This window comes from Onychomys torridus, chromosome 22, assembly GCF_903995425.1.
Source record: "Onychomys torridus chromosome 22, mOncTor1.1, whole genome shotgun sequence".
NCBI lineage: Eukaryota > Metazoa > Chordata > Mammalia > Rodentia > Cricetidae > Onychomys > Onychomys torridus.
Genome location: NC_050464.1, coordinates 19,009,160 through 19,035,482, shown reverse-complemented (window position 1 = coordinate 19,035,482; position 26,323 = coordinate 19,009,160). Strand labels below are relative to the sequence as shown.

At 49.8% G+C, this 26,323-nt stretch overlaps 1 protein-coding gene across 6 annotated transcripts in view; it reads right to left on the bottom strand.

Moving 5' to 3' along the window:
- Positions 1-26,323, bottom strand: part of Gtf2ird1 (GTF2I repeat domain containing 1) — a 76,463-nt gene that overhangs the window by 5,955 nt on the left and 44,185 nt on the right. For 4 of the 6 annotated variants that reach the window (XM_036171959.1, XM_036171956.1, XM_036171957.1 and 1 more), the window contains exons 10-23: positions 24,487-24,512; positions 22,505-22,613; positions 21,311-21,348; positions 20,545-20,625; positions 19,895-19,984; positions 18,668-18,763; positions 18,311-18,358; positions 17,229-17,294; positions 15,630-15,813; positions 14,639-14,688; positions 14,384-14,440; positions 12,576-12,659; positions 9,822-10,005; positions 8,058-8,086 (exon numbers count right to left, since the gene is read on the bottom strand). In XM_036171959.1, the coding sequence (XP_036027852.1) occupies positions 8,058-8,086; positions 9,822-10,005; positions 12,576-12,659; positions 14,384-14,440; positions 14,639-14,688; positions 15,630-15,813; positions 17,229-17,294; positions 18,311-18,358; positions 18,668-18,763; positions 19,895-19,984; positions 20,545-20,625; positions 21,311-21,348; positions 22,505-22,613; positions 24,487-24,512 (1,142 nt within the window). The remainder of the gene's footprint in view (positions 1-8,057; positions 8,087-9,821; positions 10,006-12,575; positions 12,660-14,383; positions 14,441-14,638; positions 14,689-15,629; positions 15,814-17,228; positions 17,295-18,310; positions 18,359-18,667; positions 18,764-19,894; positions 19,985-20,544; positions 20,626-21,310; positions 21,349-22,504; positions 22,614-24,486; positions 24,513-26,323) is intronic. The other 2 variants (XM_036171960.1, XM_036171955.1) reach the window with 2 other exon arrangements.

Here is a 26,323-nt window from a genome sequence, read left to right as displayed (position 1 = left end):
CTGCATCTGTGCCCTGGGACCCTTCTGACCTAGCTGCCAGCTCTCCGGTTCCAGCCTCCATGGTCTGGTGGGTTTTCTAGCTGCGTGTCCCCATCCCTACCCCCAATTATCTTGTCAGCTAACCTTTCCTCTGCAAAGAACCGGGTATTTAGTGAGCACAGGGCAGAGTCCCACCCGTGCCCCACCCTTACTGTCCTCAGGTGGCTCAGAGACCACTAATGAGGTTGGTGGCCACACCGGGCTGATGTCACACCAGCTCAAAGAGAGGGGTTGCCTACTTTTATCGATGTGAGTGGTGTTAGAATTCAGCCTTCACTCCAGCTACATGACTGCACATGCGCAGTCTGGGGTCTGGGGTCTTAGGTCATCAATGGGCGCTGGCGACTACGTATGCGTGGGGTGGTCACACAATCTGGACCTTAAAAGCCGGATGCAGACCCCACGCTCTCTCTGCTCTGCTCCCCTCTCCCCCCACCCACCACCTTTCTCTCTCTCCAGGCCTGGCCCTCCTCTCTCCCCTCCCCCTTTTCCCTCCTAATAAAGCTCTGAAAAGGAACACTGGGTTCTTTCATGACCGTGACCTTTCAGCGGTAACCAGTGCCGCTGCCAGCGCCCTTTATCATCCTTTCAAGCGGTCTTCAGAAGTTAATTTTTGTGTGTTTGTATTCATGCCTTTATGCCCGGGGAGCCCTTCCTCGGGACGCTTATCTTTGGAGAGTCTCTCATTTGGAACTGGCCAAGTAGGTTAGGCTGGCTGGCTAGCTAGCGAGCACCAGGGATCTACTTGTCTCTGCTCTCCAGAGCTGGGACTATTTTAAGTGGATGCCAACATAGCTGTCCTTTTCTCTGTGGGTGTGCCGATTTGCTGAATGACTCATCCCCTGAGCCCCTCTGCCTCGTATGTTTACATAAGGGTTTCTGTAATCTTATAGAAAGGCCCAGGGCTCCCTCAACTTCATGAGGTGGCAGAGTCTCTTAATTATGAACCGAGAATACAGGAAGTTCCTTTCCAGCCACACGTGGGGTGCAGGACTTGAGGTCTTTAACCCATGGTCCCTTTTGGAATAAAGGAGGAAGCATTGGGCCAGATCTGGGCCCAGGAGTGGGACATCTGGCCACAGAGTCCTCTCTGCCCCACCCTGGCAGCGGTCAGTCCCAAGACGACAGTAAGGTAGGCAGTCATTACTGCAGCCATATTAACAGAGCATAATGACATGGAGGAAGCGCGGCTGGTGCTGGAGTTGTGGCGTCTTTGGATACCGAGACAGGACAGTATTATTTTAGCTCTCCAGACCAAGACAGAGCTGGAAGAGTGGGAAGGTAGGAAGCCAGGAGGGCTGGAGCCAGGAAGATATCCCTCCAGCCTCAGGGAATAAAGTACAGAATGGCAGAGGGGACCCTGAACAAATGGCCTAGAGATAGTAAGTCAACCTACCTCAAATTGTAGACTGTCAGGTGCCTTATCCCAGACCACAGAGAGTAAGTTAACTTATCCAACATCACAGAGAGTGAGTTAACTTATCTATGATCATACGCGGTGAGCTAACTTATCCAAGACTACAGAGTCAATTAACTCATGTAAGATCATAGATGTAAGTTAACTAATTCGAAATCGAAGACTGTAGTTCAGAAATGGCAAACTTAGGGGCTGGAGAGATGGCTCAGAGGTTAAGAGCACTGGCTGCTCTTCCAGACCTGGGTTCAATCCCCAGCAACCACATGGCAGCTCACAGCTGTAACTCCAGTTCCAGGGGATCTGACACCCTCACACAGACATACACACAGGCAAAACACTAATGCACATAAAAATAGAAATAAATAAATTAAAAAAAAAAAAAAAAAGAAAAGAAAAAGAAAGAAAGAAATGGCAAACTTAGCTCCTAAAGGGGAAATGTGACCTGCTTGTCAAGATCAACCCCTGACAGGTTCCCAGGTCCCCTCGTCCCCAAAGCTCTCCATAGTTTCAAGGTGACACTAGATGGCACTGAGAGGGTCTTCTGCCAACTGTGTGTGGCAGGCCCTTCTCCACAGCTGAGCATCTCAAACTGGGCCTCAGACAATGCTAGAAAAACAGTAAAATACTTTCCTCACTGATACACTGGCGATAGAAAAGATTTACCAATAAACTTGCCTAGAAAATATTAAGTTGGCCGGCCGGTGGTGGAACTCGGGAGGCAGAGGCAGGTGGGTCTCTGAGTTCGAGGCCAGCCTGGTCTACAGAGTGAGTTCCATGACAGCCAGGGCTACACAGAGAAACCTTGTCTCAAACCACCACCATTATCACCACCACCACAAAAAACAGTAATAAAAAGCACTGGAGATATTGCTCATTGGTTAAGAGCACTAGCTGCTCTTCCAGAGGACCCGGGTTCAATTCCCAGCACCCACATGGCAGCTCACAACTGTCTGTAACTCCAAGACACCCTTATACAAACACACATGCAGGCAAAACACCAGCACACATACAATAAAAATAAAGAAGTAATTTAAAAAAAGAAAGCAAAAATTAAGTTATACAAATGTAAAATTCAGCTAAAGTAGTACGGCCTCTGCCAGGCAGTTCAGAGAAAACCCTGGCTGACAGACGCTGAGTAAACCATGTGCCTTTTACCAGGAAAAGCATAATTCTGGGTGACTATAGTTAGCAGCTACTTTGGTCTATCTTGAGATAACCGTGACAATATTTCTACATTGTAAATCTCCCCATTTGTTCAAAAAAAAGGGACCAAAACATATAGTTTCTGTCTCTGTAAAACATAAAACACATTTAATTGCTCAAGGTGTAACTGGGCCAGGGGAGTGTGTGTGGGGAAACATGGGGACACGGGACAGGACAGGACAGGGATGGACTGAAAAGCAATTTAGAGCTGTAAGTGAGCGTAAGGATACGATGTGACAGCTTAAACCTACATAAAGCCACAAGAGACTTCTGTTCTGGGTTTCTCTTTGGGAACATGCTATTATTAAAGAGTTTAATTTTTTCCCCCTCTTATCCTCTAAGTGGTTGGAATAAATTCTCACTGGGGCGGGGCTTAATCTGCCATAACCATTTCTTGAAATTGAACCTGAACTGGGAAGTCGACTGTGAGGTGTCCTAGATTAAACTGGGGCTGCTGAGAATTTGGCTCTAGCTCCCTGAGGTGCTCAGGTTTCTGGGCAGCAGGGACCCAGCACACAAAGGCTCGCCAGGCATGCTGTCCACAAGGCCTAATCCGGGCTGGAGATCCAGCCTTTCTGAGCCTCTGAGACCCACCTGGCCTTCGCCGTGGTCTCCAGGTTGGGAGAAGGCAATCCTTCCTGGATTTTTTGTTCTCCAAGACAGGGTTTCTCTGTTTATTCCTGCTGTCCTGGAACTAGATCTGTAGACCAGGCTGGCCTTGAACTCAGAGAGATCCACCTGCCTCTGCCTCCCGAGTGGTGGGATTTAAAGGCGTGAACCACTATCGCTCCGCTAATTCTTCCTGTTTTATAGATAAGGACACTGATGCTCAAAAGAGCTGAACCTGGCTTGCTGGAGTCACCCAAGAAGCTGGCAGTTCTGCTCTGCCTGTGGGGACCTCAATGCTCCCATTTTTCCTTGAGAGTGTGCTGAAGCTGCACCTGGGGTCAGAGGAACCAATGATGATGATATACGTGTGTGTGTGTGTGTGTGTGTGTGTGTGTGTGTGTGTGTGTGTGTGCGCGCGCGCCAAGTGTCTGAGGGTGTCTGCGGTGACTAGAAGTGGGCATTGGATCCTTTGGTGCTGGAGTTATAGGCAACTGTGAGCCACCCGATATAGTTGCTAAGAAGTGACCTCAGGCCTTCTGGAAAAGCAGCAAACACACGTAACCTCTGAGTCATAGTTCAAGTCCTTATTAATCAGCTTTAAGACAAGGTCTCTTGTAGCCCAGGCTAGCCCCAAGCTTCCTATGTAACTGAAGCTGGCCTTGAACTCCTTCCAGGAGCTGGGATAACAGGTAGATGTCCATCACAACACCCTGGGGAGGAGGAAGTGACTGGCTGTTGGGGAAGCTCATAACTGGACAGCAAAGGGAAGTGGGTCCTGTCAAGTACGGTGACGTGGGAACAGTGTAGCTGGAATTTTCTCCAGCCCTGCCTGGCCCATGGTCAGAACAAATCTCTCTCACCCGCCAGTCCCACAGCCACTCAGGCTCAACCAAGTAAACACACAGAAACTTACATTGTTTATAAACTGTATGGCCATGGCAGGCATCTAGCTAACTGTTCTTCTATCTTAAATTAACCCATTTCTGTTAATCTATAAGTTGCCACATGGCTCGTGGCTTACCAGTACCTTATATCTTGGTTTTCATGGCGGTGGCTGGCAGCATCTCTCTGCCTCAGCCTTCCACTTCCCAGAATTCTCCTCTCTGCTTGTCCCACCTATACTTTTTGCCTGGCTATTAACCAATCAGCATTTTATTTATACAGAGCTGATATCCACAACAGAACAGCTCTTCTCATCCTCCTTTGCAGCAAACCCTGTAGGGAATATTCTCTTTGGTAAGTGACTGACTACCTAACCTCGGCTTGAATGCCTCCAGTGACGGGGAGTTCATTACCTCCAAAGCCTGCCCCCTCCATAGACCCGCAGATCCAGGCTTTTAGATAAGGGTCACCTTCCTTTTCCATCTTTGTCATCATCTTCCTCACGGCCACTCCACCCCCTTCTAGATCCTAATTCCTCTCTCTCTGGGCCCACCACCTGGGACCAGCTTTACCGTCTGCAGTCTACCTGCCCCGACTGGAAGCATGGGGCCAGAAAACGCAAATCTGACATCATTTGGAAAACAAAACTCTGATGCCTGAAAATAAAACCCAAGCCACACCACACCAGACCCGGCAGCATGGACCTGTAGAACCCCAGCTACCTGGGAGGAAGACTGCAAGTTCTAGGCCAGCCTGGGTTACATAATGAAACACTGTCAGAGACAGCTAGACAGACGGACGGACAGACAGACAGACGGCTAGGGATGTAACTCTATTGGTAGACTGCTTGCCTAGCATGCATGAAGCCCTGGGTTGCATCCCCAGAACTGCACAAAATGGCATGGTATATAGAGTCCAGACCTGTAATCCCAGCACTTTGGAAGTAGTGTGGAGGCTGGAGGGTCAGAGTTCAAGGTCATCCTTGATGCCCAGCAAGTTTAAGGCTAGCCTGGGTTACCTGGGACACTTTGTTCCAAACAACAACAACAACACAAACCTAAGAGTGGGAAGACTGGGTTCACTGTGCCTCCTCACCCCAACCTGGAGAATGTCACCTCCCCAGGCTGGCAGCTACACCCTACCCTCCGGATGTGAGCGATCAGTCACTGTAGAGAAAGACTCCACCTGTAGGTGGCCACTGTCTGGATTTGTGGAAACCAATCTGTACCCATGTTTGGAGGACCTCAACTGTGCACACTGTTCACGTGTGTGTATATAGATCCCGTCTTCCTCCCCTCCCCAACAATACACTTATTCTTCTCTTAGTAACTCTCATTGTTCCAGCCAGTCCCCTGGGATTATGCCTCCAACAGTCCTTCCCCACGGGGACCTCTGCTCCCCAGCCGGGGGACTCTTCCCGACAGAAGGGACTGCACCTGCTCCCAGTACCTTCCCTTGACACAGGCTAAGCTCAACTGAGAAAATGCCTTCAACAGATTGCCTGTAGGCAAGTCTGTAGGACATCTTCTTAATCAGTGATTGATGTGGGAGGGCGCAGACCCATCGTGGGCACGTAGTTGTGGGGTGAATAAGAAAGCAGGCTGGGGCTGGAGAGATGGCTCAGTAGTTAAGAGCACTGACTGCTCTTCCAGAGGTCCCGAGTTCAATTCCCAGCAACCACATGGTGGCTCACAACCATCTGTAATGAGATCTGGCGCCCTCTTCTGGCCTGTAGTCATATATACTGCATACATAATAAATAAATACATCTTTAAAAAAAAAAAAAGAAAGAAAGAAAGCAGGCTGAGCAAGCCATGGAGGGAAAGCCAGTGAATAGCATCCTCCACGGCCTCTGCATCAGCTCCTGCCTCCAGGTTCATGCTCTGACTTCCCTTGCTGACACTGTGAGTTCTAAGCCGAAATAAAGAAATGAAACCTTTCTTCCCTAAGGTGTTTTTGATCATGGTGTTTTTAATCACAGCAACAAAAACCCTCAGACAAGAGTAGACCAGTCTGACAGAGTGGTCCATGCCTGTAATTCCAGCACTGTGTCGTGGGGGGGGGGGGGGGGAGGGAGATCCTAAGTCTAAGAAGATTCTCAGCTAAACGTCAAGTTCCAGGCTGGCCTGGTCTATATGAGACAATGCCTTAGAACACAAACGGTTATGGGCTGGGGTTGGGGTGTAGAGAGATGGCCCAGCGGTTAACAATGATGATTGCTCTGGCAGAAGACTAGGATTTGGTTCCCAGCACCCACACAGTGGTTCACAACCATCTCTAACTCCAGTTCCCTGACCTCCACAGACACGAGGCACACACGCGGTGCGGGGGGGGGGGGGGGGGGAGACAGTCAAACACATAAAAGAAATAAATCTAAAAAAATATTAAAAAAAACAACAGCCGGGTGGTGGTGGCGCACGCCTTTAATCCCAGCACTCGGAGGAAGAGGCAGGTGGATCTCTGTGAGTTCGAGGCCAGCCTGGGCTACAGAGTGAGACCCAGGAAAGGCGCAAAGCTACACAGAGAAACCCTGTCTTGAAAAACCTTAAAAAAAATTAAATAAATAAAAAATAACAGCAGCAGCAGCAACAAATAAAAAGTCAGGGTTGGGGAGATTAGTTCAGCAGGTAAAGTGCTTATCTTGGAAACATAAAGACCTGAATTTGAGCCCCACAGCCTTCGTAAAAAGCAGGACCCGGAGCCAGCCAAATAATTCAGCAGGTAGACACTTGCTTCTAAGCCTGAAGGCCTGAGTATGTACGTACACACGTGCGTTCATGTGCGTGCACACACATTCACACACACTTTACACATACAGTATACATATTACACTCACACACCATACACACCGAACGTTTATACACACTACACACACACACACACACACACACACACACACACACACACACACACACACACACACTACATACACGCACACCAAAATCCTAACACCAAACCGAAAAAACAAACCCTAACAAGTAAACCAGTTTCGAACTGGGAATTTAAAAAGATTGTGGACAGGACCCATGTGATTGCACACATTGGCCACGAGGGGGCGACAAAGAGGCACTCAGCAGGATCAGGGTTATACCACAGTGGATGGGGGTAGGGGTGCCATTCAACCCGGATCCTGCCAAAAGTGGGTAAGACCTCCTTTCAGATCTCAGCCAGGCTACACAAATGCTCTGTGACTTTGAGAAATTTTCTTGACCTCTCCGACTCTGTTTCCTCCTGTGAGAAGTTAACCAACCCCAGAGTGGTGGCACACAGCTATAACCTCAACATTCCAGAGGCTGAGGCAGGAGGATCATTAATTGGAGGCCAGTGTAGGATACATATCAAGACTCTGTCCCCCAAAACGAGCAGGATACAGGGGTGGGGCAGGGAGAGACCCGGGGGCTACAGTGGCTGACAGATATGCTCACTGGGTTTCTATGGAGGCTGGAGCAGTTCCACCACCAGGCTCTGCTGGATTAAAGGCATGTGCCACCACGGCCCAGCTCCAACAGCTGGTCCTTTATAGCCTGTGTTATCTTCCCAGCACCCCCACCCCTCACACCAAGCCCCCTGCACCCTATGACAACACTGGTACACTCATGCCCTGAGTTAGCCAGGTCCCTTAGAGGTCAGGAGGACCCTGACTCTGCTACAGTCTCTGACTGGGCAAACCCCGTGGCTTCAATGCGATCTCCCTGCCCCAGGACCAGGGCATCTGCAGCCTTTCTCCACCAACCTGGGGCTGATGAACAGGGAGTTGTGGGAACCGCAGGTCAATACCCAGGTCCCACTCCTGAGCCAGGCAGTGGTGCCCATGGTGGACTTGGCTTTGAGCTCCCAGAACTGGGTGTGCAAGGACCCCCGCCCCGCCAACACCGAGTGCCTCCCAAACACACAGAATACCACTTACCAGGCTTTGGGATGAGTCCTTGGAACGGCCTGCAGAACGGGAAACAGAAGTGGAGTTTCAGGGAAAAGGCTCCAGGAACAAGACTACCACCAGACACACGACAATTGCAAGCTTGCCGAGGAATTGGTAACACAGGCCTATAGCCCACTTCACATATTAGCATTTAATGTTTGATTCTTTCAGAGAGGATCTCTTGTATCCCAGGCTAGTCTTGAACTCTATATTGTAGCAAAGGAGGACCTGGAACTTCTGACCCTCCTGTCTCTACCTCTTGAGTGCGGAGATTACAGGGGTTTAGGTGGTGCTGGGGATGAAGAAGTCTGGGCTTCATGCACGCTATATACACCTGAAACCAACCAAGCCACACTCCCTTGCTCTTTTCCTTCCTTCCTGTCTTTTTTGAGAAAAGGTCTGATATAACCTGGGCTAACTTTAACTCATAATCCTCCTGGTTCCGCTTCCCGAATGCTGGGATGAGAAGCATGTTTTGGGATCTGTCCCATTTGTGTATGAGGTGGGCATGGCGGGTACTTTTGCATGCATGCCAGAGGGTGACTTCAAGTATCTTCCTCAATTCTATATTGATCATTCTATATCTTTTTTCTTTTCTTTTCTTTCTTTCTTTCTTTCCTTCCTTTTTTTTTTTTTTTTTTTTTTTGGTTTTTTGAGACAGGGTTTCTCTGTGTAGCTTTGTGCCTTTCCTGGAACTCACTCTGTAGCCCAGGCTGGCCTCAAACTCACAGAGATCTGCCTGGCTCTGCCTTCTGAGTGCTGGGATTAAAGGCATGTGCCACCAACGCCCAGCTCTGTATCTTTTTTTTTTTTTTTCTTTTCTTTTTAATTTAAGGAAAGGTCTCCCACCTAGCTAGAAGAGCAAGCCCCTGGAATCTTCTCATCTCTTTTCCTAATAGGCCAGTGCTGCGGTTACAGGTACATGGGAGCATGCCCACATTTTTTACGGATGCTGAGGATTTCCCCAACAAACCAGGTCTCAAGCCCCAGAATCCACATTACAATAAGATGCCCAGGCCATGTGTATACACGGAAAATTTGCTTTCTCAGGGGGCTGGGTATGCCTAAGGGGCTGTTGCAGGGCATACAGTTAGAAGGGTAGCCTGTCACTGTGTGGAAACTTCTGAACCCAACCCCGTCTGGTCTGCAGTTCCTCTGTAACACGCTGTGGTGGTTTGAAAGAAAATGGCCCCCAAAAGGAGTGGCACTATTAGGAGGTGTGGCATTGTTGGAGGAAGTGTGTCACTGTGGGGGCGGGCTTTGAGGTCTTTTGCTTAAACTTTGTTCAATGTCTCAGTTGACGTCCTGTTGCCTGCAAGATGTAAGACTCTCAGGTACCTCTCCAGTACCACATCTGTCTATGCACACCACCATGATGATCATGGACTGAACCTTTGAAACTGTGAGTCCCCAGCACCATTAAATATTTCTTTGTAAGAGTTGCCGTGGTCATGGTGTCTTTTTTTTTTTCCCTTTTAAAGATTTATTTATTGTATACAGTGTTCTTCCTGCATGTATGCCTGCAGGCCAGAAGAGGGCGCCAGATCTCATTACAGATGGTAGTGAGCCACCATGTGGTTGCTGGGAATTGAACTCAGGACCTTTAGAAGATCAGCTCTTAACCACTGAGCCACCTCTCCAGCCTTGTGTCTCTTATAGAAACCCTAAGACATCCCTACTGCAGGAATTTCTGGAGCCCGCTCCCGATCCCAGCCAGTCCAGCCTCAACCCTTCCCCTTCCTCATCAAGTACCTGGTGACTGTGAACTTGATCTTGTCAGCCACAGAGAGGATCCTTTCCAGGTTCTGGGAGCCAAAGGTGCAGGGTTTGCGGAACGGGATCCCGGGAGGCAGACCCTCGATGATGACTGAGCCTGGATTGCTTTTGATTCGTTTGTAGGGTACCTGCACTGGGTATTTGATGCCCAAGGCTTCACCTGGATACAAGGACAGTTGTGCCAGTTAAGAGGAAGCAGTGGAACAGGGTGTGTGGCGCAATATGGGAGCGTCTCTCCCAGTGGGCACAGGGCCCTTTTGTGGAAGAGTATAGACCAGTGATTCTCAATCTTCCTAATGCTGTGACCCTTTAACACAGTTCCTCATGTTGTGGTGACCTCCAACTATAAAACTATTCCATTGCTACTGTGTGGTGGTTTGAAAGAAAACGACCCCACCCCCCACCCCCAGGGAGTGTCATTATTAGGTGTGGCCTTCTTGGAGGAAGTGTGTCACTGTGGGGTCGGGCTTTGAGGTCTTTTTCTCAAGCTTCACACAGTGTGACAATCAGTTGACTTCCTCTTGCCTAGGAGTCAAGACCTAAGGCTCTCAGCTCCAGCATCACCTGCACGCCACCATGCTCCATGATCAGAATGGACTGAACCTCTGAACCTGTAAGCCACCCTCAATGAAACTGTTTCTTTCTAAGAGTTGCTGTGGTCATGGTGTCTCTTCACAGCAATAGTAAACTCGAACTAAAACACTACTTCATCATTGTACTTTTGCTACTATTATGAACTGTAATGTGAATATCTAATATGTATGGTATCTGATATTGGACCTCTGACAGGGTTGTGACCCATAGGTTGAGAACCACTTCTGGAGAAGCTGTGGAGACGAGCGTTGTGTGCTGTGCACGGAATTTCTGGTGTGAATCCATGCTGGGTGGCGTGCGGAGTAGGTACGTGTGGTTCCAGGTGCTGGCTCTGGTGGCACTTCACACTTCTCAGAGTCTAGGCTATGCTGTGTACCTGCCTCCAGGATGGGAACTCGGAAACATCTGCTTTTCCCCAGCCTGTGGTGATTGGAGTCACAGTCAGGACCCACATGGGAGGAATGGGCATGTTCCACTCAGCAGTAAGGAAGGTAAACAAAGCCAGACAGGATGCTTTCCTGACACGAGGGACCACTGTCTACCCATTCTTAGGCTCCTTCCCTTCTTTCCTTCTCTCAATTTCTTCTAGACAGAGTCTTATTAGGTAGCCTTGGCTGCCCTGAGACTCCCTAGGTAGACCAGGCTAGCCTCAAACAAAGGTCTACCAACCCCTGTCTCCCAATTGCTGGGCTTAAAGATGTGCACCACCACCTCCTGGCTCTTTCCTGTTAGAAGTCTGTTTCTTTCTTTTTAGTTTCTCAAGACAGGGCTTCTCTGTGTAGCCTTGCCTGTCCTAAAACTCACTTAGTAGATCAGGCTGGCCTCAGATTTACAGAGATCCACCTGCCCCTGTCTCCTGAGGGCTGAGATTAAAGGTCTGATCTATTGATTGAGTTCCAGGACAGCCAAAGCTGTTACACAGAGAAACCCTGTCTTAAAACACCAACCCCCTCCCCCTACAAAAAAAGAGCCATCTCTCTCTACCTACCATCTTTTTTTTTTTCGAGACAGGGTTTCTCTGTAGCTTTGGAGCCTGTCCTGGACTAGCTCTGTAGACCAGGCTGGACTCAAACTCACAGAGATCCACCTGCCTCCTGAGTGCTGGGATTACAGGCGTGCGCCACCACCGCCCGGCCTACCATCTCTTTTTTTGAAGTTGGTTTGGTTTTTTGTTTTTGGAGACAGGGTCTCATGTAACTGAAGCAATTTCTATGTAACTGAGGATGACTTGGGAACTTCTGACCCTCCTGCCTCTTATCTCCTAAGTGCTGGGATGATAGGAGTGTCTGCCACCATACCCAATTTATACAGTGCCATGGACTGAACCCAGGGCTTCTTCACACACGCTCAGCAAGGAGACTCCCCATTGAGCCACACTATACAGTCTCTATTTTTAAAAAGTTGCAAATTACGTTTTACTTATTTGTATGTGTGTGTGTGAGCACCTGTGTGCACATCCTGTGTGGAGGGGAAGAGGGTCACTTGCAGTGGTTGGGTCTCTTTCACTATGCGGGTTCCAGGAATCAAACTCTGGTCATCATTAATCATCATTGATGATTAAATGCCTAACTGGCAGCCAACACTTTTGCCCCCATAAGCCAGCTCGCCGGCGAGCGCTCATACACCTTCTCTATCTGTCTCTCAACCAAACCCGTAGTCTGCAGTTCCTGCTGCCATGAAAATCATAGCAATCCTCCTGCTTCAACTTCCCAAGGGATGAGATGACAGGTGTGTGCCACCCACACATCCTACCCCGGGTCTGTTTTTGGTGACACTGTGTCCCCAGTGCTTGGCATATAGCAGATGCTCAAGAAATAAATGAGGGTTGGTGAGAGTACTCAGCACGCACAGGTGGTTGCCACCAAACCTGGCAGACTGAGTTTGAGTCCCAGGACCCCCCCACAGTAGAACAAGACAACCAATTCCTGCAAGTCTGATTACCACATTTGTGCTGGGGTATGTGCGCACCCACACACCTACCCATACACACAATAAATAAATAAATCATTAAAAGAAAAAGAAAAGTAGAGAAAAGAAATACCTAAAATATAGAGCAACCTCTTTGCCGAACGTGAAGCAGGCCACAGGCAGGGAGCTGCCCGGTTCTCCCTCCCCCGACCCCTGCCTGTAACTCACCGTATTTCTTGTTAAACAGATCTTGGACTTGCTCCCTAAGCGTGTTAGCGATGTCGATCCGCGAGAGCCTGGTGTCGTAATTTTCTGCAGAGCGAGTACAATTACGGACAGAGGTGGTTACATTAAAAGGCACTCGGTGACTTTTACAGGAAAAACGATTTCCTAATTACAGTGAACGCCTTCCTTCTCTGGCAATTAGCAGATCTTTGGAGTGGGCCCCTCAGAGTCCTTCAAAACCAGTCTTCATGAGACTGTGTGTGTGTGTGTGTGTGTGTGTGTGTGTGTGTGTGTGTGCGTGTGTTTCCTGGAAGGACTCACACTGTTGAGACAACAGCCATGAGATGAAATTAAGTTAATAATTGTTGACATTTGAAAAGCAACAAACTAATAAATAAGCCTGGAAGTAAGACACCAGGGACAGGGGGTTTCTGTGTCCTCAGCTGGGTGGGAAAGGCTTCAGAAAGCTCACGGGGAAACAGGGGACGAGAGTGGGAGTGTGCACTGGGGGCTCTTTATTTGGTGGCACAGGGGATGGAGCCCAGAGGTGTACAGATGGTACAGAAATACTCTACCACAGAGCCATGCTACCAGGCCCCCACTTGGGCATTCTAGGCAGGGGCTCTACCACTGAGCCACACCCCAGCCCCTCACTGGGGGATTCTAGGCAGGTGCTCTACCACTGAGTCACACCCCAGTCCCTCACTGGGGGATTCTAGGCAGGGGTTCTACCACTGAGCCATGCTGCCAGCTCGTCACAGGGTTGGGAGTACTCTAGGTAAGGGCTACCATTCTGAAATAGTGTTGACTAAGGACTATCAGGACTGTACTTTTGACCTCAGGGAGGTTACATCCTGGCCCGGCCTTAGGAGAGAAAGGGTATGGGAGCAGGGGGAGGAGGAAATGACCTCTGATGCTTCATACGCACTCTTGGTGACTTTCTCAGCCCACTAAGGGCTGAGATATAGGGATGGACATAGGGTGACTTAAGATACACAAACTCCCCTCACTGTTCCAGGGAGGCGCTGAGGTGACCAGCAGCCGGTCCTCTGTAAGGTCTCCTAACTCCAGCGTTGGCCACTGCTGCCTTTCAGAACTCCCCAGTAGTATGGTGACCATGAAGGTGGCCCCCTGGTGACCCCCTGGGACTCACACCAGCCACGCCCATTCGTTTTCTAAGCCGCACGCACACACAGGATGTGGTAGGTTTTCAGATGTATCCCTATTGAGAGCAGGGATGTTGGCTGGCCTCCCATGAAAGGGTGCCAGAAGTCTCCCCTTGGTCCAGCTGCAAGCCATCCTTTAACATTTTCCTGTATCCCAGTGCTTGCCTTTCTGGTTCTCCATGGCCACCATCCAGTCCTTCAATTTCTTTCTTTCTTTCTTTTTTTTTGGTTTTTCGACACAGGGTTTCTCTGTACTTTCCTGGATCTTGCTCTGTAGACCAGGCTGACCTCGAACTCACAGAGATCCTCCTGCCTCTGCCTCCCGAATGCTGGGATTAAAGGCGTGCACCACCACCACTGCCCGGCTCAGTCCTTCAATTTCAAAGCACTAAGAGCTGAGTTGATGAATGACTAGAAAGGTAGATGGCTACCGTCTAGATAGAGAATTCTGCCCGCTCTGAAGTCCTGGACCTGGGTGTCCCCCTCCTGACAGCCAGACTCTAACTCAGACATACCAGTCTAGTCGGGCACCCTCGAGCCCACGGGTGGGGTCCAGACTCTTCCCGACTCCCACTGCCACCCCGGTCTAAAGCCACTCAAGGTCACGACCCCGGAATGCCTAAATTGACATGGGCCTAAACTTACCTTGAAGGCCCGGCCTCTTCGGGGTCTCGTCCACAAGACGGTCCCAGGAATCCCTCTCTGGGGGTGGGGTGGGGAGAGAAGGCAGGTGAGGAGGGAACACCTGGGGTCTCAGGTGACATCGAGGGGGCAAACCCAACAGGGGCAGTGGGGAAATGCCTAGGGTAGGGGATAGGACAGGGGCATCAGGATGGGGTATGGCAGAGATTTGGTGCCCCCCCCCCAACACCCACCTGGGTCTCGCCCACACCCAGGTACCTTGAGTATCCATAACAGGCTCTTTGACACCATCAGTGAGCAGTTCGGGTCTAGAAAACACAAACCAGCGCTATCAGTGAGGTTTGCCCAAGCATCCTAGGGCTGTTCAGCCTCTAAGCTTCAGTCTACAGATCTGCGCAATGGGCTTGCCTAGTCTTGGCCAACACAAGAATTAAGGTCCTTGCCACACAGGGGCAAGCCATCCTGGTTGATGGGAGCTGTCAACAGCTCTGAGCTCTGAGGTTCCTCCCAAGTCCTGGGCTGGCTGATGCACTCTGCTTTAGACATCGTCCAATCCGTACTGCCTAGCATTGAAACGCACAGCTGGGGAAATGGTGTGTGTGTGTGTGTTTGTATACGCACATGTGTACAGATGTAATGTAGAGGCCAGAGGTTAACAACTGGTATCTTCCTTAACTGCTCTCCTTTTTTTTCCCTTTTGGTAAGGTTTTATTTTGTAATGACGTGTACATATATGTGTGATGGCGTGGCTATGTGTGTGTACAAAACCACTGAGGATGCTGTTACAGATGGTTATGAGCTGCCCAACCAGGAGACTAGGAACCAAACTCAGGTCCTTGCAAGAACAGCAAGCGTGCCAGGCGGCGGTGGCACACGCCTTTAATCCCAGCACTCGGGAGGCAGAGCCAGGTGGATCTCTGTGAGTTCGAGGCCAGATTGGTCTACAGAGTGAGTTCCAAGAGAGTCAGGGCTGTCCAAAAGGAAAAAAAAACAGAAAAAAGATTTTGCAATCTGAACAACAGGAAGGTGCCAGTATGGTGCCTTCATGCATGAGTTTGGTACTGGGCTGCTCTGGTGGTGTCTTTCATGTGTCTAGCCAGTCCTTACTTCTCTCAATATATATTTTCAACTTAATTTCATCTCTTTGTCCCCACCCTCAAGCCTACCCTCTTTTCTTTCTTGAGACAGAAACTCAGTATGTAGCCTTGGCCAGCCTGGAACCTGCCACCACACCCGGCTCAGAACTTACCTCTTGATGACAAACTGGATGTTGTTGCTAGCTTCCAGAATTTTCCGAAGCTTGGCGATCCCAAAGCAGTTGGGTCTGCGAAGAGTGATGCCTTCAGGCAGTCCCAGGACGAACAGCTCCTCAGGGTGCATCAGGAACTTGGAGTAGGGCACCTTGACTGGTTCCGAGGTACCAATGGCTTTGGCTGCAAAGACACGGCTGCTGTAAGGGCAGCTGGTGTCCCAACCCATCCCCACCTCTCCGTGGGAGCTGCAGGGATGGCAGGGCTTTGGAGGTGACACTCAGTTGAACCCCATGAACTTGTAAGATGAGAGAAAAGCACACCTAGCCTGTAGGTAGGATAGAGTCCTCAGAGGATGTGACTTGTCTGAAGGCATACAGCCTGGGAATGTGACCCCGAAAGGCCATTCTTCACTCAGTTTTCTTTCTTCCTTTCTTGTTTTGGTTTTTCGAGACAGGGTTTCTCTGTAGCTTTGGAGCCTGTCCTGAACTAGCTCTGTAGACCAGGCTGGCCTTGAACTCACAGAGATCCACCTGCCTCTGCCTCTGCCTCCTGAGTGCTGGGATTACAGGCGTCTAAAGATTTATTTATTTATTATGTAGTCAGTATTCTGCCTGCAAGTATCTTTGCAGGCCAGAAGAGGTCACCAGATCTCATTACAGATGGTTGTAAGCCATCATGTGGTTGCTAGGAATTGAACTCAGGGCCTCTGGAAGAACAGTCAGTGCTCTTAACCTCTGAGCTATCTCTGCAGCTCCCATTCACAGTTTTCATAGCAGAGAAACGACAGAGTGTTGCTGGGATATGACTGTGAGTCCCTCATTCCCACCCTGACCCTGCCTGCTAACTTAAAAAACTCCAAACCTTCACACAGCCCCATGGCAGGCCAGATTTAGGGTTAGCCTGATTTGAGGCTCTCTGCCCCGAGTAGACTGGTGCCCTGAGCTAGCCTCATCACCACAGCAGGCTTCCTATTTTCCCATTTGTAAAATGAGTCTTAGGATATAACAAGGATTGTGAGGCAGGGATGAGAGAGTGTGTGAGGAGCCAGCACCTGGCAAACTCCAGGAGCTAGGGAGAAATCAGGGTTCGTGAATCACCTCTTCTTTTCTGGACTCTGTTATTTTATTGTAGGGCCGTGGATAGAACCCAGGGCATTATACATGCTAAACTAGTTGAGCCACATACCTACCCCCTCATTGGGAGACTAGGCAGGTGCTCTACCACTCAGCCCCTCACTGGGGGATTCTAGGCAGGTGCTCTACCACTGAGCCACGCCCTTGGCCCCTCATTGGTGGATTCTAAGAAAATCCTGTAGCAATGAGTCACACACCCCCACTTTTCTGGATTCCAGGGAAAGCTAGTTCTTGCTGTGAATTCCCAGGGAAGCCTGTAGGTGTCAATGAGGCCCATGGCTGAGGCTGACTGAAAGCATGTGAGCCAGGGAATGATATGGAGGAAGAGTATGTGGACCAACAGGCCAGCAGGGTGGGACTCTGCCATGGGTGAGCACTCCTGGGTGAGTGTTCCCATCCTGAAGATGAGTCCCAGCTCCGTCTTTGTCTCTGCCCTGAAGGCCCATCCCTTTCCCTACTCACCATATTTCGTGTTGAACAGCATCTCCACCTGCTTCCGCAAGGGCCGGATCACATCACCAGGGCTTTCTGGAAGACAAAGGCAGTGCACTGAGTTTCCTGGAGGCAGAAACATCCTGCTCCTTAACTCACACCCCCAGCTCTGGAGGTATCAGGAATTACCTCGTGGTGAGACTTTGGAAAGGAACAACGAAATGGCATCTCTAACCCAAGCACTTAATTCCTGGATTTTGCATACATGATGGTGATGTCTGCCAGAGTGTAGATCTAGAAGGTTCTGTGGTTGTTCTCGGTCAGCATCACTTTTAGATCAGCCCAATAAGTTACCTAACTAGAACTAGTTAGTGGTTGCAAAGTAAGCCTGCAATTTGCATACACTACCACCAGGGGGTGGGCAAGAAACATTTCCTAATACTTTATCTGGTCTACCTCAAGCTGTGTTCTACAAGGTGGCATTTATCTCTGGGCTGTTTTATTCTAGGGGTAGACACACTATTGATAAGATTACACTCTTACCTTGGCCTCTCCACTCATCCTTCCTTGTTCTCAGCAGAGAGAGAAAAACCAGTTCTTCCTCTTTTAACATCTTTTATTTGTTTGTTGTTTTGTTTTGTTTTGTTTTTATTTGTTTGTTTTTGGTTTTTCCAGACAGGGTTTCTCTGTGTAGCTTTACGCCTTTCCTGGAACTCACTTGGTAGACCAGACTGGCCTCGAACTCACATTCGCCTGCCTCTGCCTCCTGAGTGCTGGGATTAAAGGCGGGCGCCACCACCACCCGGCAACATCTTTTATACAGAAAACCAGTTTTATATATTCAAGCCATATAATCTAGCTCAGGAAGATGAGGGGCACAAATCAGTTTAGAATCCTTCACAGAAAGCAACTTGGTGTGTGTAAACCAAAGCTTAACCTTTATTCTGACAGACGCCTGCCAGTTCTAGCATAGTCTAGAACTTTCTCCCACCTGGTACAGTTCACACAGGACTCCCAGCCCAAATGCAGGGTGTTGGAGAGATGATGGAGCAGAGGGGAATTGCTCACAGGGGTGGAGTGGACATAGAAAGGGAATTATGGCAGGGTCTCACCTTCTGCCGGCCTCTCTTCTGGCCATGGCTCCTCACTGGGGCCTTTGTCTAAGAGAAAACAGGTTGATAAGAAACCATGTTAGTGCAGGGTGGTGGGGGCGCCTGCCTTTCATCCCAGCACCCAGGAGGCAGAGGCAGGCAGACCTCTGTGAGTTCAAGGCCAGCCTGAGCAACACAGTGAGACTATGTCTCAAACAAACAAACAAACAAACAAAAAAAAAACCCCAAAATCAAGGGCCTGGAGCACAGCTCAGCCATAGTGCACTTTCCTGAGATGCACTGGGCCCTAGGTTCCATTCCCAGCACCAAAGAATACATTAAATACATTTACAAAATGTCCATAATATAAATACATACACATACACACAGGGCTGGGGATGGAGGTCAGTTGGAGACTGCTTGCCGGGGACGTGCACGGTCTTGGGTTTGATACAGAGCACACCTTTAGGTTATCTGTATAAGACACAAGTGAAACAGAAAGAACTTCCCTGGGGCTGGGGAGATGGCTCAGTGGTTAAGAGCAAGTATTGCTCTTACAGACGACCTGAGTTCAGTTCCCAGCACCCATATCAGGCCGCTCACAACTGTCTGTAACTCCAGCTCCAGAGGATCCAAGGCCCTCATCTGACCTCTGAAACAGAAAAGCACTTTATTTAAACTCTGAGATCTGTCTCCTTAGCGCTGGGATTAAAGGTGTGCGCCACCATAGTCTGGTTATTTTGTGTGTGTGTGTGTGTGTGTGTGTGTGTGTGTGTGTGTGTGTGTGTGTGTTGCTGTGTGTGTGAGGAGGTATACGCATGCCACAGAATAACGTGCAGGCATCCATTCTCTCATTACACCCTGTGAGTCCCAGAGATCAAACCCAGGTCATCAGGCTTCCATAGGAAATGCTTTTACCTGCTGAACCACGTCCAGCCCCTCTTTTTGGTCTCAGGTAGGCTAGGGTGGCCTAGAACTTGCTCTGCAGCTAAGGATGACCTTGAACTTCTGATCCTCCTGCCTCTATTTCCCCAAGCGCTGGGATTAATGCTCCACCACATCTGGCTTGTTTGGGGAGTTCTTTTCTTTTCTTTTTTCCGAGATAGGGTTTCTCTGTGTAGTTTTGGTGCCTGTCCTGGATCTCCATCTGTAGACCAGGCTGGCCTCAAACTCACAGAGATCAGCCTCACTCTGCCTCCAGAGTGCTGGGATTAAGGGAGTGTGCCACCACCGCCCTGGCTTGGGGAGTTATTTTTACTCGTTCATTTTTTCACTCCTTGTGGGGCTAGGCATGGAAGCCAGGACCTCAAATGTGCTACACCAGCAATCTGCTACAGGGCTTCAACCCCAACAAATGAACTGACACGTAGACTGAGGTCCCATCGCTGAAAGCATCTTATCAAGTGGGAATATCTCAAAATCCAAAACACATCCCAAATTGCAGGCACGGGTGTTCCCACACACACACCTCTTGTGTGTTGAGTCTTCTCCAACTAAGGCACCCAACTCCAAGAAAAATTTAGGGGTTTCCCAGCCCACCTGTCTTCCCTGTAGTTCCCCAGGGTGGTAGTTCCCCGGTATGGCCAGCCCCAGCCCACCTCTTACCAGCCGGCATTTCCATCCCATAACCGGAATCCTCCGAGGGCAGATGCCCAGGTAGTGAGTCGGCCATCTCCTCCAAAGTTGGTGAAGGGTCTAAAAGGAAATTCCAAATGATGAGAGTATCTTTTACATGTCCTGTCCATCTTAGACCCTCAGAGGTCCCAATGGACCAAGCGGGTCTACAGACCAAGATGTTAAAGAAATCCATGGAGCCAAATGTGGTACAGCCTGATGACCTCAGTTCTTGGGAAGGTGAGACGCATCAGGACTGAGAGCTTAAGGCCTCCCTGGACTACTGAATGGGTTCAGGGATGGCCCCGTCAACCCAGTGAGATCTTGTCTCAAAATAAAAAGGGAAAGGGGGGCTGTGGCTCAGTGGTAGAGCACCTGCCTAGAATCCCCCAGTGAGGGGCTGGAGTGTGGCTCAGTGGTAGAGCCCCTGCCTAGAATCTCCCAGTGAGGGGCTGGGGTGTGGCTCAGTGGGATAGCACTTGCTCAGCACATGAAAGAACCCAGGCTCTATTTCAAACACTGGGAAAAAGAAAAAAATCAACCAGGATACAATGGCCTGATGGAGTAGGCACCAGGCAGCAGAGTAGCCCAGCTTCTGTCAACATGTCCGTTCAGGAACCTTTGACGTATACATCTCTTACCTGGGACAGTAACCTGAATGATGTCCAGCTCCTCTGGCTCAATTTTGATGGGCCTCAACATTCCTAGCTCTCCTGAGGTTCCTGCAAAGAGAACACGACAGATCCCGTCAGGCAGGGGCACGAGCATGCCCATATAAAGGCAAGTCTTGTCGGGCGGTGGTGGCGCACGCCTTTAATCCCAGCACTCGGGAGGCAGAGGCAGGCGGATCTCTGTGAGTTCGAGGCCAGCCTGGTCTACAGAGCGAGATCCAGGAAAGGCGCAAAGCTACACAGAGAAACCCTGTCTCAAAAAACCAAAAATAAACAAACAAACAAATAAATAAAGGCAAGTCTTTTCCAGAACATTCTCATGTCTGTGAATTGACAATGAACAACTCGGAAAAATCATTTTGGATCCTTGGCTCCTGCCCAGATCAGGAAGGACCAGACGGGCCTTGGAGAAACTCAGGCCAAACCTGGCACCTCCAATTTAAAGAGAGGACAGACCCATGGGGCGTAAAGATGGGGTTGCCCGTCTATGGACACAAAGGTAGTCAGTGCCGATGCCAGGCCTTGGTTTCTACTCTCTGCCCCTCTCCAGAGGGTTCCCAGCATGCTCTGCTGCTGGCCATGTGAGGCGTTGAGGATGGCCATGGGAAGGACTAGCTGGAGTACTGTAGGTTCACAACCTGGGCAAGTCTCCTGGCTGTCAGCGGGGGACTGGTAGCCACCCCCTGGTTCTATGGCCACAGAATATTGTACACAAGGGAGACAGACGGCTTCTCACCTGGCCCACAGTCTTCAGAGACGCTGCTTTTGTCTGACCTGAGAAAGGAAGATGGGGAAATGAGCCGGTGCTGACCTGGTCCTGAGTCACTCTGCCCACACACTTCAGAAACACCCCCCCAAAATCTGAGCGTGGCAGAGCCCATGTATGACCTCCGTACTTGAGAGAAACACATCAGAGCATTGCTTGGAGCTCCAGACTCTGTAAAAGTCTGTCTGAGAAAACCAAGCTAAGGGGCTGGAGCTTTGGCTCAGTATTAAGAGTGTTTGCTATTCTAACGAGGAACCAAGTGCAGTTCCCAACATCCACATGTGTGTGTGTATGTTGGGGGGGGGGCACTCACAACCATCTATAACTAGTACTAGTGCACCCAATGCCCTCTTTAGGCGTCCGTAGGCATCTGTACACACGTGGTGCATAGAGATATACCCAAGCACACACATGCATACATGAAATAAAAATAATCTTAAACCAGGCCTGATGGTGCATGCTTTTAATTCCAGCACTCAGGAGACAGAGGCAGGCGGATCTCTGTGATCCAGAGCCAGGTCTACACAGTGAGATCCAGGGTAGCCGGAGTTATATAGTGAGGTCCTGCCTCAAAAACAAAACAAAACCACAAAGCAGCAAACAAACAAAAGCCCACCATGCATCCTGGACTTTATGCTTTTGCAGAATGGGACTCACTACTCTTCATTAGTATCAGGTACCAGCTTCCCAGCGCCCTGGTTCCTGTGGCCATGCTCATGCTCTTCCCCATCTTCCTGGCCAGCAAGTGTTCCACAGCTCATGCCCTAAGCCAGCCAATTTAAGAGTCTCCAGGCTCAGCAAAGTAACCAAATCGTGCTTCGTGGGGGAGTCAGGTCTCTAGGATTTCTATGAGCAAGACCCGGGCCATGGGGATGCTACAATAAATGACTGGTCTCCTTTTTTTTTGGAGCTGAGGATCGAACCCAGGGCCTTGTGCTAGGATGTCAGTTGCACAGAGATAAACAGTGTGGGCAACCAAGGAAGGTCTCTGAGATAACAGACACCTGAAATATCTGATCCTTGCCTCTTGCCCCTCTTTGTCTCTCACAGTCGGGGTCCTTGTGTGGAAACCACGTGTCCAAGTGGAGTGTTGGGAACCAGTAAGGCCCTTCCTAGACCATGCAGAACACAGGCCTCACCCAGAGCAGAGGAGGGACTTCTTACCAAGCAGTCCCAGCCAGGTCCAGCATAGTGTCCCTACAGACCTCTGTAGAAGTATCTTCTGGTGGGCTGGCTGGCTCCAGCTTCACGGGGTCTTTGGTAAACTTGTTCCCTGCGGGAAGAGTTGGGCTTAAGATGGTGGCTCTTCAGCCAGATGAGGTGGTGCATGCCTGTGGCGGCACAGACCTGCCACCCCAACATTCAGGAGCCTGAGGTCGGAGGACTATGACCCTAACATCTTCTGAATTCCCAAAGATAGGGCCTTTCCTGTTGGTTGGAGATACAGGATATTCCTGGGAGGGTGGGGTCTGCATTTGACCTCTTCTCTGGGGGCTGTGTCTGAAACAGCCAGGAATTCATCTGTCTACATCCTACCCTCATTCTGGAAAGTTCTCCCTAACCTTCTGCCAGGACGTGATAATGTAAGAACCTCAGGAGAAAGGCCATAGGCCCCAATCCCACCATTTGTCCCACAGGACCATTTTCTCCTTTAATAAAACCAGAAACTCGAAGGCAGCTAGTTCCTCTTTTCCTTCCTTTCTTTCTTTTTTTAGTTTTTTTGAGACAGGGTTTCTCTGTATGGCTCTGACTATGCTGGAACTCTCTGTGTAGACCAGGCTGGCCTTGAACTCACAGAGACCCACCTGCCTCTGCCTCAGGGTGCTAGGATTAAAGGTGTCAGTCAGCTAGCTCCTCTTTATCGTCTCCGTGTCAGCGATGGGGAAATGGGGCCACAGACAGAGCCCAGTGTTTCCAAGCTGCCGGGTTAGCAGAGCTGTTAATGGGACTGAGGTACATCAATACCTCCAAGGCTCTGCATAGCTCTTGATGGCTGAAGTTTTGGGGCCACAGCATCACAGGGAAATGCTAAGGTCTCACTTCCCTAGTGTTTTTTGTTGTTGTTGTTTTGTTTTTTGAGACAGGGTTTCTCTGTGTAGCTTTGCGCCTTTCCTGGAACTCACTCTGGAGACCAGGCTGGCCTTGAACTCACAGAGATCCATCTGCCTCTGCCTCCCGAGTGCTGGGATTAAAGGCGTGCGCCACCACTGCCCCGGCTCCCTAGTGCTTTAGATGCTTTATCTACATATGGAAGTGAGATCAGACCCCGTCTGTAGAATGGCTGAAAATTATAATAAGGGTGGTGGCATATGATTGCAATCTCAGGACTCAAGAGGCAAGAGGCAGAAAGATCTTGAATTAAGGCTAGCCTGGGCTACAGAATTTGAGGCCAGGCTGGGCTGTATGGTGAGACACTGAAAAAGAGATTGATAATGGGGGGCGGTTTAAATCAAAGAAGATAAAATGAATAAAACAAGGTAGCTCAGGGGTGGGGAAGACTGATCTACAGGCTTGCCATGCAGGCATGAAAACCTGAATCTGGAGACCCAGCACCCACAGAGAAAGTACGCAGGACCATATGACCATAAGCAAGATTTGAGAGGCAATGATGTGATCAATGAGCAGGCTGTCTCCAAAAGGAAGGTAGAGTGTGATCGTGGAAGACTGTGGAAAATGGTTCAAGGACCAAATTGACTTCTGGTCCCCACAAGTACACACACACACACACACACACACACACACACACGCACGCACGCACGCACGCACGCACGCACGCGCGCACACACAAACTCAAGACACACTCAGACATACACACGCACACTTAGGCACACACACACATGCACTCAGGCATACATACACACACTCAGACACACACGCACTCAGGCACTCACAAACACACACACACACCCCAACAAAAACAAAAATCAAGGTAGTTCTGAAGGGAACCTGGCTGTATGTTTAGCAAATGGTATTACTATTACTGTTTCCTCCAAGGAGACTCTCAACTCTACAGGGTTCCAGTCTGTTAGCCATTGGGAGCCCAAAGACCACACATAATCCCACAATGACGCAGAAGGGGGTTCAAGATTACAGAGTCAGTTCAAGGAGACACCAGCTCCAAAATAGACCCGATGGTATCCACTTACCTGTGAAAATGCGTTCATCAAACATCCTGGGAAGAGAGGGAAGAGAGCATGAGGCTGGTCCCTTCAGAGATGGCCACAGATCCCACCAGCGTGGTTCTTAGAGCCACGGACTAGGGCACAGGGTTGGCCACACAGGGTTGGCCACACACGTGGGCAAGAGATGGGGAGTGATGGTTCATCTTGCCAACCTGACGGGACTCAGAATCACCATGGAAACAAATCTCTGGGCATGTCTATGAGGGAGTTTTTAGATTGGGTTAATGGAAGAGGAAACACCCCCCACTGCTGCCTCCCACTAAATAGGGGTGGCGCCACCCTATAGGCTGGGATCCTGGTTTGAATCAAACAAAGACAGACAGCTTCGCCTTTTCGCTTCCTGACGGAGGATGCACTGTGTCCAGCCACCTCACGCACCTGCTGCCAACCTTCTCACCATGACGGACTGTGTCCCCTCAAACTGTGAGCCACGCTAAGCCTTTCCTCAAGATGCTTTGGTTGGAAATGTTGTCATAGCAACAAGGAAAAGTAACGAATATGGAGGGAACCTGAACAGCTTAAGCTCTGGTTCTGCTGTCATTCTGGTCATGAAAGACCTGTCCGGGGTTTTTTGTTGTTGTTATTGTTTTGTTTTGTTTTTTAGACAGGGTCTCGTGCAGCCCAGGCTGACCTCAAACTCCCCATGTAGCCAAGGATGACCCTGAATTCCTGACCCTTTGGCCTTCACGTCTTATGTGCTTGAATTACAGGCCTCTAACGCCATGCCCTGTTTTGCAGAGCTGGGTGTGGAAGCTGGGGCTTCGTGAATGCCAGACAGGCACTCTACCCACTGAACCACACCCCCGCCCCTAGACCTGCTCATTAAGGCCTGTTATACCTGTGTCTCACTAAGTGCCAGGCTCAGCAAAAAGCAACTTGGAGCAAACGACAGATCACCGCCATAGAAGGTGACCTGAGGGTTCCTTCAGGGGTGCTCAGAAAGCAGGGACCCCAAGCCAGGGCAGAAACTAGGGTGTCCTGATGGCTGGAAGCGCAGTCCTTGTAGTAACGTACTCATACACAAGAGCTTCGACCTCATGAGACCTCCTACAGAGCCCTTGAACCTTGTGACAGGGTCAGATCACTAATGGACCAATTAGAGGAGAAGAAGCTGGGGCCCAGGGGTGGTCCAAGAACCAAGTCATACAGATACAGCAACTGACATCCAGGCCAAGAATGGAGGCACTCACCTCACCTATAATCCCAACATTTGGGAGGCTGAGGCAGGAGGATCTCAAGGTTGAGACCATGAGCTACGTATTGTAGCCTTGTCTCAAAAAGACTAACAACAATAGTTATTATCAAGGGAAAGAATTTACGAAGAGAAAGGAGTCCAGCAGGTTAGGGTTGGAGTCCTGCGTGCACTGGTTAGTTTTCAATTGTCCCCGTGATACAAACTACAGTCACCGAGGAGCCGCCCACATCAGACTGGCCTGTGGACCACGTCTGTGAGGAATTGTGTACACTGATACAGGAGAGCTTAGTCCACTGTGGGCGGCACCATTCCCTAGGCAGGTGGTCCTGGGCTGTATAAGAAAGCGAGCAGAGCATGAGCAGGGGGTGAGCCAGAGACTGAGTCAGTGAACTGTTTTCCTTCCTGGTTTCTGCTCCAGTTCCTGCCCTGCCCTTCCGTGATGGACTGCGACCCGGAATCGGAAATAAATCCTTTTTCCTCCCCAAAACCGCTTCCAGTCACTGTGTTTATCATAGCAGCAGGATGAACCAGGACAGGAGGCTGAGCATGTAACTGGAGGGTGACTACACCTGTGTGGAAAGGCCATGAAACCTATTATTTTGGACG